The sequence below is a fragment of the Rattus norvegicus genome, chromosome 18 (assembly GCF_036323735.1).
Source record: "Rattus norvegicus strain BN/NHsdMcwi chromosome 18, GRCr8, whole genome shotgun sequence".
Classification (NCBI taxonomy): domain Eukaryota; kingdom Metazoa; phylum Chordata; class Mammalia; order Rodentia; family Muridae; genus Rattus; species Rattus norvegicus.
Window position 1 is genome coordinate 78,245,050 of NC_086036.1, and position 13,436 is coordinate 78,258,485.

Here is a 13,436-nt window from a genome sequence, read left to right on the forward strand (position 1 = left end):
ACACACACCAGCAGTGTGTGACTTACACACACACACACACACACATTTTACAATCTTACAAAGATAACAAACATCTGATGTCTACTCATCTCCTTGTCCTTTTCAACCCAACAAAACCCTCCCAAATAAAGGATCTGGGAGTACAGAGATGTTTGCTTAATTAAAATTGTGTCACTGCACAATCTCCATAGGAGCGGCTGCCCTGCCGTGGTCACTCACTCCCTCTGGCTTTATTTTGACGTCTCTCCACCATCTCTCCATGTCTTCTGCAATGAACCTGGAGCTGTGGGAGGAAGGGATATGATATCCATCTCCCATTGAGGGCCAGGCATTCTACTGTCTCTGGGCCAGTTGTGAGTCTCTGTATTAATTACCCTGGGCTAGTTCGTTTTTGTCAACTTGACATAACTCTAATCGTATCTTGGAAAAGAGAATCTTCATTTAGAAAACACCATAAGACTGATGTGTAGGCAAGTCTGAAGGACACATTGATATTGGAGGGTTCACCCTATTGTGGGCAAGCGTTCCTGGACAGAAAGCAGGCTGAGAGAGCCATGGGGATCAAGGTAGTAAGCAGTGTTTCTCCATGCTTTTTGCTCCAGTTCCTGCTAGAGATTCCTAACCTCTCTCAACGACAGACTTCTAAGTTATAAGGTGAAATAAGCCCTTTCCTCCCTGAGCTGCTTTTGGTCATGGTTGAAGTGGAAACTTCCGGTCTCTTTGGAAAGTCAGTTATGTCAAATGACGTTTTGCTGGGGCACAAGGGTGAAAGGGCGTTTCGCTATAGCAGGCACCCGAAAGAGCGTGTGATGTTTAGAAAGAAGACAGATAGGACCCCACACAATGGGAGCTCAATCGTTGGTTTGCCTTGCTCCGCCTCGCTGATGGTCTCCGATGATGACACACGTGTTCACCTTACATGGCACTGCTTTAGCCTCCCCTGTGGCGACTTCATAGAGAGAAACTCGCCAAAGAACTTCTTGTGAGGTCCCTGCAGCCTCTTGCCGCTTCTGCGGACTTGGGTGGGTTAGCCAGCCTCGTGGGTTTCGTCTGGGTTGAACTGGCCTTGCTGGTGTGGTGTCTGCCAAGTGGACTGGACTGAGAAAACGAAGACTGGAATCTCCCCCAAAGAACAATTTCTAAACTGGTCTACTTCCCCTGTATCCTAATAACCTTTCTTTTCCACCACGTCTGGCGGGTGGTGGGCAAGAGAGGAAGTTGAACCCTTATGAACATAGGCTGTGAAAAATATGTACCCACACATGTCACAGCAAGAGAAAACACGCCAAGATGCCATCAACTGCAGATAGAAGCTTCTCTGACGAGGGCTGAGACACGCACACAAGACCTGCACAAAGACAAGCCAGACAGAAGCCCGCATGGAGAAAGACGGCATGAAAGCTGTCCCAGTCCTAGCCTAGTAGTTTCAGGCAATTGATAGCCGCTAGGAAAGGGAGAGCCAGTTTTCTTGGAGAGTGCTTCTTTTGGTAAGTTGACCGTGCTCCAGGGTAAGTCTACCCATCCAATGTGTGAGAAAAACACATATTGGACTTGTGTGGTGTAGGAAGAAGGCAGGATTCCTTAGCCCTTAAGACCAGCCAGAACTGCAGCTCTGCTTAGCTCCTCCACTCACAGCTATGGAGGTTTTGACCACTCAGTACCAATGAAGCTATTCCCCAGGTAGACCACCAGGGGCAGTGTTCCTCTTCCCGCATAGCTGGGGCTGATTGCTGTGCCACGGCGGGAGGGCAGAGGAGGGTAGGGGGGGTGGACGACACGGGACATCTAGGCTCCTTACAGTCAAAAGTCTGGCATGAACTGCTTCATACAGCCCAGCTGAGGATGCACCTACAGGAGCTGGGGCCATTAGATGTAGTCCCCATGTAGTCTTCCGAGTGGTGCTAGCATAAAGATAGTCCTGTTGGCCATTTAACTGGCAGTCCCATTATTCAAAGTATCTGAGACAGGAAGAGTCTGACAGCTACTAATTAGGTATTCAAGTTATCCCATCCCCCAGTATCTTCACTTGTTTGTAGGGAAAGGAAATGAATGTCTGCAGAAATGCTTACAGTAGCAACAGAGCTGAATCATCTCACAGCAGGTAAAGGTGACTGCTGCCTTGTGTGACAATCTGGCTTGATCTCTGGGACTCCTTGGTGTAAGAGTTAAAACAGACCACTGAAATTTGCACTCTGACTTCCACGCAGAGTACACACACACACACACACACACACACACACACACACACACACAGAGAGACCATTTAATATACACATTTAAAGAGCTCCATTGACACACACACACACACACACACAGAGAGAGAGAGAGAGAGAGAGCATTTAATATACACATTTAAAGAGCTCCATTGACACACATAATTATTTTGATGATTCTTAATTCCTGCCCCTCTCTGCCTCATACACAGGAACAGGGTCAGTTAACAGTTTAAGGCATGAACGAGAACAGCACAGTTCAGCCATAATGAAGCATGGTTGTTCTTACACAAGAACTTCCAGGGGTTGGGGATTTAGCTCAGTGGTAGAGCACTTGCCTAGCAAGTGCAAGGTCCTCAGTCCCAAGCTCCAGGGGAAAAAAAAAAGAATTTCCTACTCTCTTCAACTCCACACTTGGCTCCAAGACTCTACAGTGCCTATGCCTCATCATGATATTGGGGTTTGCCCGTTGTAGACACTGAACAGTCACTGGAATCCTAAATGAAGTGCTATTAGGTAAGACTGACCAAACAGTATGTGCAGTCAAGGATACATGGCTTGTTGGCCGTACAGTTTACACCAGTGTTTACAGTGTAAGTCAGATGCCAAGGTAAGAAGGCTCTGTGTGCTCATCAGGGCTCTGTGAGGAGGGGAGGGATCCTCTTCTCCCTCCTCCACCATTGTGAACTATCATACAAACTGCTGAGTTTCGCTGCCACTTCCAGACCTGTAGTATCTGCAGAATACTCTGGTAGCTCCATGTAGTCCCTGTGATGCTTGTTCAGCACTGGTCCCTTTTACCTTCTGATGGCAAATGGCAGTGGGGGAGGGGCACACCGCCAGTGCTGCCACCTGTCCTCTAACAGGCGTTTGCTGACCTTTCGGACAATGCTCCTGCCACCAGAGCTGGCCATGAACCTCGTCTCCTTGGAGACAGTTTCAACTCTCAGTCAACCAACCAAGGTGTGAGCAGCAGGAAAGGCTATCTGGTGCCTCAAGAGCAGTGTCCCTGCAGAGTCACTGGTGAATAGAGCTGTCAAAGGGTAACCCTTTCCCTTTTCTAGAGAGCTGTGATGACCAGATAGAGCCTTGGGAGGAGGGCTTGGAGCAGGGTTTTGACCCAGCTTGCTGACTGAGGACACCTAGAGGGACTACAGGTGGCACATTGGCCTTATACTTCCTTGTGGCAAAGGGAAAGCAGATATGGAAGAAGCATATACATATACATATACACATACACACATACATGCACATATACATATACGCACATACACACACATACACACACATACATACTACACATACACACATACATACACACATACACATATACATACACATAAACACATGCACATACACACATATATACACTTATACACATACATGCACATATACATATACACACATACACACATACATACACATACATACTACACATACACACATACATACACACATACACATATACATACACATAAACACATGCACATACACACATACATACACTTATACACATACATACACATATACATGCACACACATACACACACATACATACACATACATACTACACATACACACATACATACACACATACACATATACATACACATAAACACATGCACATACACACATATATACACTTATACACATACATGCACATATACATATACACACATACACACACATACATACACATACATACTACACATACACACATACATACACACATACACATATACATACACATAAACACATGCACACACACACATACATACACTTATACACATACATACACATATACATGCACACACATACATGCACAATACACATCATACACACATATACATATACACACATACATACATATATACATGCACATACACACATACTGCACATACACACATACATGCACATATACATGCACATACACACATACATATACACATACATGCACATATACATATACACACATACATGCACATATACATATACACACATACACACATACTGCACATACACACATGCATGCACACACACATACATATACACATACATGCACATATACATATACACACATACATACACATACATACACACATACATGCACATATACATATACACACATACACACATACTGCACATACACACATACACATATACATGCACATACACACATACATATACACATACATGCACATATACATATACACACATACATACACATACATACACTCATACATGCACATATACATATACACACATACACATACACACACACACACACACACACACACACACACACCGATAGGCAATAGGGAGCACACCTACCAGCGTCACTAAGTACCTGTCTTCTAGGAGCAAAGGCTGAGCCCGGGGCAGGGAAAGAACTGCTTGTGCCAGAGAAAAGTGTTCAAGAAGTAAAAGGCTGCACGAGAGCTCCTGGTGATGAAATCTGGGCTCATTAGAACATCTCACCAGAAGCAGCTAGCCTAGCTAGGGAAGCTACACGAAAAGAGGCGGACGCTCGAGGCACATCAGCAGAGGAGTAGCAAGTGTGGGAGAGGATCCTTCCTACAGGAGACCCCTGTCAGGGTAGGAGGGTTACATACTCAAGCGGAGAACATTCCAGATGTGGGGAACAATACAGACGCCCTTCGGTTACGTGTCCCGGCTAACACGCGCCGGGTGTTGTGTGCACGGCTGCCCTTCTGCAGCAGCATCAGGGGACAGGTGAGAAAAAGCCTGCGGATGCCCAGTGCAGACACCACTTTTAAAACCTATTTTCTTCTATGGTTGATGGAGCCGCCCACAGGCATATCTGTGTGTGGAGAAACCTCGTCCTACTGTTCCGGAAGCTGTTTTGAAGACAAAGGTTGTAGAGGAATGGCTGGCTGTTGTGCACCCGGGACTACGGAGTTAAGGTGTCTCTCACACTCTATGGAGATTTGTTCTTGTATGGCACTAGCAGAAAGCCCTCTCCATCAGTCCAGAATGGTGGGAGACAATGGATCTGACAGCAGAACTAACTGCATGCTCGAACCTTTCTGAGGGAACATTTGGTACCATTTAGTCTATGCTGGACGGTGTGGATGGGAGGAAGCCAGTCATCAACTTTTGTGTAGACATCGTGGTGGACTGAGCCACAGCTATCCCAAGCCCCAGGGTATCAGCTACATTCTGACAACATCCTGGCTGCAGCTGTAGCTTAGCCCCCAGCCCCTAAGAAAGCCAAGGGACCACTAGGACTGAGACAAGGGACAGTCTGAACATCCATGCCATTACCACAATTCCTTGAGGGCAAGAGGGAGCCAGGGAAGCTACCCACAGATACCCTGGTCACAGAGCCTTACTTGATCAGGCTCTACCATCATGGCCAGGAAACCAGCCTTTCAGGTTGCCTCTGCCTTCCAAGGCCCAACCCACCCAATCTGGAGGAGGAGCCAGGGCAAGCAGCCTTTTCTCCCTGGACTGGTAGCCACGGGGCACTTGTGGAGCCTCTCAAACCTCCCTTTACCTGAGGACAGGAACACAGGCAGAGCTAGGCAAGGCGTAACCTGAGCAGCTTATCCTACAGATGAAGCATTTGTGCCATTCCAGGGCAGGCCTCAAGACCAGCAGTCTTTGGGTCACCTTCAACATAGAAAGGCACGTCCAACAGCTGTGCTCCACAGTGGGTCTGCCGTAAGTCTCCAGCATGCTAGCAGACACAGAGACAAAACTATGGCAAGAAATAGCATACAGAATGTGAGCTGCTTCTCCTCCTTCCCACTCTGCATTGGTCCCTTCAACGGCTCTGCCTGACCCCAGACAGGAGCAGGAACATAGGTTCCATGCAGCTTAGAAAAGTGGCACGATCAAGCCCAGCCATGAGTAGTAGAGGGCTACTCATCGATCCTCCGGGGAGCCCACAAGGAAGTCTAGAAAACAAGCTGGGCACATGGCTACCACGCACTCCAGGCGGCAAGAAGGACATATACAGGAGTTTCAAAATAATACAAAAACTATTTTTATTGTTTTTGAAAGCCAGCACAGTGGCTTTTGGCATAGCTATCAATTTCTAATACAAAACTGGATTAAATAAATATCATCCAATGTATAAATAGACCATGAGACAATTCTGAAGATAAAAAGAGAACTTTTCTGTAAATTAAAAAATTAACTTCGAATTTTCTTCGTGGTGCTGAAGAACAATCACTATGGCATTTTAGAACCTGTCAGATATACAAATCTCGATTCAATACAAAAGTCTTCATGCCATAAGCATTACACATAGAAAAGATTTAAATAGCACGATTTTTTGACTACTGCCTATTGCTCCTGACACACTAACAGATCTATACCATTTAGTCCACACAGAAAATGACCACAGTGCCTGTGCAGGTAGGGTGTGAAATGGAATATATGTCCCCGCGCTGTCCTCGAGCACGCGTGGGGAGAGGCCAGCCATCAGACTGCGGTAATCCCCATGAATTATGTAGCTCTAATCTTTAGGATGCAACCAGATTTCAGGTTATCTCACTATAATGAGGCTTCAGCAAACACAGGGTGAGTGAGCCTGCATTGTCATGGGTTGCTATTTTGAAATTTTATTTTACTTAGCTTTTGGTTTGGTTTTGTCTTTGGAGACAGGGCATCAGGTAGCCCAGGCTGGCCTGGAGCGTGCTATGGAGTAGAGGTTGACTGCCCCCATTTCTCAAATGTTGGGGTTACAAGTGTTTGTAATGTAAGCACGTAGGTGTTGCAACCCACCTAACAGTTTGCTCTAAGTGACGTGGGTTTTACCCACATCCCCTAAGTACAAACCAAGTGCAGATAAAGAAGGAGCTCTGGGTCCCCCTCGCCCTGTGCATGGCTCACAGGGCAGCACAGCAGCACCAGGCCCTGGGGTCACTCTCGGGGGAGGGGTTTTGAAACTGGCTTGAGAGAAACCCCTTATGCAAGGAGGCATCAGGTATCCCTGGGAACAGAACCCAAGAGTAGACCTACAGACACATACTCCCTTATGAAACGCTACCCAGATACATCTGTGTGAAGCCATTTTGGCTGGAACATGAGTCTTAATGAATGAATATACTTCCCAGAAGACAGCCCACAGAACCAAAAGCTGTTCTCTAAAATATGGACTACACAGATGTGCTAAACTCACTGGTACTCAGTGAGAATTCAGAGGAATTGAACTCATATTTCCTTGCAAATGGCACGCAGGGCACATAGTTTTCTGGTGCACACTGCCCACCATATTGGCATCTCACTATGGAAGCAACTTCTGAGGAGCCTCTCTAACCTCCTAAGGCCTGCTTCTCCGCTCCCTCATTTCCTCATGCTGCTCTGTAAGCACCTCCAGCATTGCCGAGGGCTGTAGGAGACCTAGCTGGGTGTGAGGGCATCTGCTGTCATCACCTGGCACCTCTATCTACAGCCTTCTCAAGGGTCTGTCCATGCCAGATTCTCCCGCTCCCTCGGTCTCCCGAGCTGTGCTCATCCTGTGACGGGCAGCATGGCTTCAGGAACATGCTTAGCTGTTCTTCTCCCAACCCGGAGCCTCCTCCAGGGGCTCAGGGGCTCCACAGAGCTGAAGGAGCAACTGACACTGAAAAGACTGCGTCAGGCACAGGATTTGCTGTCAAGGGCCACATCCAACTGTCAGCTCGATGTGCTTCAGGGAGACACCAACAAGATATGCCTTCTCTGGACTTCACATGGGTAAAAGAAATATCATTACAGTTTTTGCTTTCTGTTAAAAATACCTGAATTGAAATTTATTCCCCACCCTACTAGTTATCTGAAACATGATTAAAAATAAACAACAACAAAAAAACCACACATACACCACATTTCCTAATGTCATTTTGCATTTAGTTATTTCAAAACAGTTATGTTATATAGAGTTCTAAAAATACAGTTCTCTATCCTCAAAACCCTGGTTACACATGAGGCTAGAAACCACTTTCCTAACACAGCATTTCAAACATTAAGATACAGAGCTCAACCTGTAAACCACAATATTCAAGTGAGTGGTCTTCTCATACCCTTGTCTTCTCAAGGAATGTTGGTAAAGAAGCAGCTTTGATGGTAAGGAAGTAAATCAAAATACACACATGTCATACTTGTTTGCTAATAAACTGAGAAAAGACACAAAATGGGTTACTGGTAGATTTTCTTTTCCTTAACCAAAGTAAAATCAGGCTTCAGCTTCCCCTGGTCAGGCCGTACTTACATAGGTCGGTGACTGCACAGCCAGCGCCCGGCATGCACTGCGCAGCCAGGAGGCAGCCAACTGCTTACAGATGTCCTGAGGTGACAGTTAATGCTGAAAGGAAAATAAATAACCCAGGTAGAGCACAAAGATTTAAATCCAATAATTTCAATTTTGGGGATACCTGTTCACTAAAATTAATTAATATTTCTAAAATATTTTAATACAAAATTATAAAATAAAAAGTGCATTAATAGCAGAGACTTTAAAACTCTCGCACAATTACAATTATTCTGAAAACACTACCACAGCCAGGTGTGCACACCGACATTCAGGGGGCCTTGGGTTTTTAAGTCCAGTATTACAAGAAGTCAAGTAAGGCTTTTTTCTTCTTAAAAAAATATATAATACACAAATCAGTTTGGAAAAAAGTAATAATATTTAACAGTTCTCTGACTTAAATATTTTCACATAACAAAAGTTTTTATGTCACTGTCAATATTATGTATATACAGAGACAAACGTGAAGAAATCAGAAGACGCCCTTTCACATGAACAGTGAAGTGTCTCTTCAGGACATTCTCTTAGTGAACAAGTCCACGGAATATATATAATAAACTGCTCTCTTCTGAAACCAAGGAGGCAATGAGAGAAAATAAAGGCAATTTTCTTTTCAGAAAAAAAAAAAAATAGAGCCCAGCTTTATGTTACAGTGAAAAAGATATCCATTTATTAACAGTGAGCAGGACACGGGTCTGAGGTGCACCAGGGAGTGGCCGCAGATACTCTGTGAGACCGGACTCCTGCTTCTATTTACAAGACGGACTCCTCGTCTATGCAGAGCCCACGTGTATCTGTCTGTCTATGCACACAGAACCTGCATCTCCGTCTATGTACACACAGACCGCATATCCGTCTATGTACACCGGTATTTACATATAGAACATATAAATAGCTTTAGGGGAAGGGATACGAGTGGGGACCGCCTGTCTTTGGAATGCTGAAGCGCACACTGTACAGTGCAGGAGGATTTGGTTTGGGGTTTGTCTCGGGCCTTGGGTGACTGCTTGATGACACTGAACAATCCCCTGAAACAAACACCTCCATATGCGTGAGGAGAACAGTCGCAGGGCTCGAGTGGTTAGCCTTAAAATACAGATACATTTACTGAGTGGGCAGGGACAGCTACTGCCCCGTAGACAACTCTGTCACTTCCTGCTCACAGGGTATGTATGGCTTGTGCTTCTGCAGTGACCTAAACCACGTGACGGGACAGATTTGTCCAGCAAGCCGTGGACATCCATGTGGGCAGCCGGTCCTCCCTGCAGGTCAGATTTCCTCCACGGCCCTCCCTGCTGGGCCGGATCCTGTGTTCTTCTAACTAGGGATCACGCATCTATGGTGGAGAGAGAACTGGTCCAGCCATCTCTCAAAGCTCAGTTACATTAACTTAAGGGTGGGCTAAAAAGAACTGATTGTTCCTAATTAGCAAACCGCAGAGTAAGAAGTAGAAAACGCCTGTGTGTAATGCACTGCTGCTGAACTTCACGCACTACCATGTGTGTTTTCCCATGCTAATGTGTCTTTTGCTATCGCAAATCTCACCGCAATGATATTCAGATCCAGTTCATCTGCTAAGGACAAACACTGGCCATGAGAAGGTGAGTGACCACGGCAGTGTCCAGCTCTGTGACCTGCAGACAAGGAGAACACTGCATCTGTGCGCTTCCCAGTCGCTTTCCCATAAGTCTTTGAATGACAATGATTCTTCAAATAATTTTAGCTAAAAAAATGACTGTGGTAGATTTTTAACACTTGAAGTTTCAGAACAGAACCTCCAAGTGCTCTAATCTTCACGTGGAGCTTCACAGAGGACGCTCTCAGCCTCTGTCCGTGGCATCAGAACACATTGGTTAGCGTCTGCCATTCACCCGCTGCCTCCTGCACCACTTCCTCTAAGTGGAGGGTCCTTAGCTCCTCCCCATCCTGTTCCTGGACCACCGTGGCTGCCTGCAAGGTCCCTGCAGAAGCAAAGAGAAAGAAGGCCTCAGCTCTCAGAAGCAGGCCATCGTGCACATTCAAACAAGAGTCTATGGAAACAGAAGGACTCCCTGGCTTCATCTACTTCCACCCCAGTGACATGAAATGAGCCAAAGCATCTGAAGCATCTTCCACCTTGAGATGCCTGGAGCCCTGGGCCCCACGCACAGAGGAGCCAAGGACTGAAGCCTTGTCAGAGTTTCTGTCGGTCACGAACACTGTGACTCGGGCACTCCCACCATGAGGGCTACGCTAGCACACAGCCAGTGAGAAGCAACACTTCCAACAGCGTGCAGTCATCGTTGACCGCAGCAACCCTCCTCCACAGTTCGGAGTTCTACCCTTTCGTGCCCCTGAAATATCTGGGCACAATCACAGTGACCACACGATGATGACTCTCTGCACTAAGCATGCCTACTCTTACAGTGAAATGAAACTAAAACACACAGCTGTAAAACTCACTGCCTATCCTAGGGCTTGACTTGGATTTTAATATCACACACCCGTGTTTTGCACAGCTCCTGCCACCAGTGCAACCCAGCCTAAATGATTTACTCTCTTTACTAAAATGTTACTGCTATGTTACTATGAGGTCCAAAAGAGGGCCTCAGGCAGGGTAGGCAGTCATCCAGAACCTACAACCCAATTCTGATGGCATCATGGCTTGTAGGCCACAGAGAAGGCAGGGTTTGTGTGGCTGGACTAAGCAGGCAGAGGCAATGGTGTCTAACACAGTCTGCAGCTGCCTCCTGACACCATGGTGGCCTCTGACCTTCACGCTACCAAAAGGGCCGCAGAAAGTCTGAAAGCAGCCAGCCATGCTCCTCCTGCTGCTAGGCACATTCTATAGAAAGCACTGAAGCTGTCTACACTGGCAAACACTGAAATCCCAGGACTCGGGAGGCTAAAAAGATTGAGAGTTGAAGGCCAGCCTGGGCTATATACTTTAATTCTCAGGAGAAAGAAGAAAGAAAAGAGGAGAGGCAAAGGGGGAAGGGAGGGAAACAGGGATCAGGGAAGGGAGACATAGCACAGGCTTCAATTCCTGTTCAGCCTCTTCTATCAAGTGCAGTCCTCAAAGGAACTACGGTGCACAGCACTGTAAGACGTGTAAAGGAACACTTGGGAAATACCCCGAGACCTAACCATCTAACAATATGTGGCTTCTCAGGGACAAGTCTCTCACCCACAAAGCTGTGCGCTCGCTTCATGTGTAATTTCATGTTGCTCTTCTGTGTGAAGCCCATGACACAGTAGTCACAGCGGTAGGGACGCTCGCCAGTGTGCTTCTTCATGTGCACTTGCAGCGCGCTCTTCTGGTTGAAGGCTTTCTCACAGAGAGTGCAGTGGAACGGCCGCTCCCCTGTATGCAAAGCGTGAGCCACAATCAGTGTCTTTCTCAAGATCACACACTTCAGAAGAACACAATGTCACCATTCCAGACAGTTCAATGCTGAGAAAGACCACCGCAGTACCAGTCAGCAGCATGCTGCAAAGACACGCCTCGCTGAGACAAAAATGAAGCCTGACTCAAGAGGTACCAAGACTCATAGAAACATCCAGATATATAACACACATTAAACAACATGTTTTAATACATTTTATATGATATAAGAGAAAGACATGAAATCTACTTAAAGTACGATTTTCTGTAATCTTTAAAATGCCACTGAATTACTTTTAGGTGAATGTAGAATCTGAGAGAGTTGCCAAGCCTGGCATCTGCTGGGAGCTTCCCACCAGACCTTGGCAAGCCATGGTGGCCCTGCCTCTTGGGAGCAATCCCTTAATCACTGAAGCATTTTGGTAAGGTGTGGCCTCTCCCACCTGGCCTCTCGGCCTGGCAGCCTCTGGCTGTAGTATCAGGGGAATAGCAGGGCCCCACATTACTGCTCTGACTCATACTGAGCTGGTCCTGCTCCTTCTCTTCAGTGACCACTCTCTGCAGATGAAACCCGCCCTGCCCCGCCTGACTACACTGACTCGAGCCTGCTTCTTAGCAGCCTCTGGGGAGGAGGGAGATGACAGGCGGTCTGGCTAACTGCACAGCCTCTCAGAGCATTCATCTGGCTGGGAGTAATTCACACACATGGAAGCTAGGCTATGCCAACTTTTTAGAAAAGTCAGAAACAGCCTTTTCTCCAGAGTGCCCAAGAAAAGGGCTGGTAGCTGACTCCACCCTGTGAAACTAAGCAAGGGACAGAGGAGAGCAACTCACTGGCTGCACCAATGATACTGAGAGCTGGGAGGTGACAAGGAGGTGACAGGGACCTATTGAATGCTGCGGCATCTGCTGTGGAAGAGAATAGCAGCACCCTTGCCCGGTCCTGCATGCCTTAAGATCTCAGCTAATGTATTAAGAAACAAACGTTCTTACCTCAGAGTAAGAACAGCTACAGGGAGAGCAGAGCCATAGAGCAGAGCCATGCAACCCTGGCATGGCTGTGCACAGGGCAGCAGCGGGGCAGAGGAACCACCTCACTGCTCACTGCAAACTTTCCAGGATGTGGGCCAAGGCCTCAGGCCCCATCAGTCAAGCAGTACCCCAAAATGACAACAGGTAATAACCGTACATCATCAATGCTTATCAGAGAAACAAGGCAACCACATCCAGTTCAGTGTTTTCCTGGTGAAAGATCTTTAAAATGTTGTTCCGAGTTCACGATCACCACCCATAGAGCTCTAGAGGGGACAGCAGTCACCACAGGGCCCCACTAGGGGAAACAATGGAAACACTCAGAAGCAACAACACAACTTTCAAAAATCAAATGGAAGCATGTTGTCTATGATGTGTGTGGCTGGGCACCTGTGCACTTGTATGTAAGAGGGCACACAAGCAGGACAGCCTCTGGTGTCGTTCCTCACGAGCTGTCTGGTGTTTTGTTTCGTTTTGTCTTTTTCTGTTTGCTCTTGCTTTTTTGAGACAGGATAATCCTACTGGCCTGGATCTGGCTATGTAGACAAGGCTGGCCTGACACTTACTA

The 13,436-nt window shown here is 46.7% G+C and overlaps 1 protein-coding gene across 8 annotated transcripts in view; it reads right to left on the bottom strand.

The window, feature by feature from the left end:
• Positions 1 to 6,198: 6,198 nt before the first annotated feature.
• The window catches only part of Zfp236 (zinc finger protein 236), a 99,790-nt gene continuing 92,552 nt past the window's right edge, over positions 6,199 to 13,436 (bottom strand). For 7 of the 8 annotated variants that reach the window (XM_006255013.4, NM_001427206.1, XM_008772218.4 and 4 more), the window contains 2 exons: positions 11,639 to 11,815; positions 6,199 to 10,433 (listed from right to left, as the gene is read on the bottom strand). In XM_006255013.4, coding sequence (XP_006255075.1) covers positions 10,312 to 10,433; positions 11,639 to 11,815 — 299 coding nt within the window. In that variant the 3' untranslated portion in view covers positions 6,199 to 10,311. The remainder of the gene's footprint in view (positions 10,434 to 11,638; positions 11,816 to 13,436) is intronic. The other variant, XR_361554.4, reaches the window with a different exon arrangement.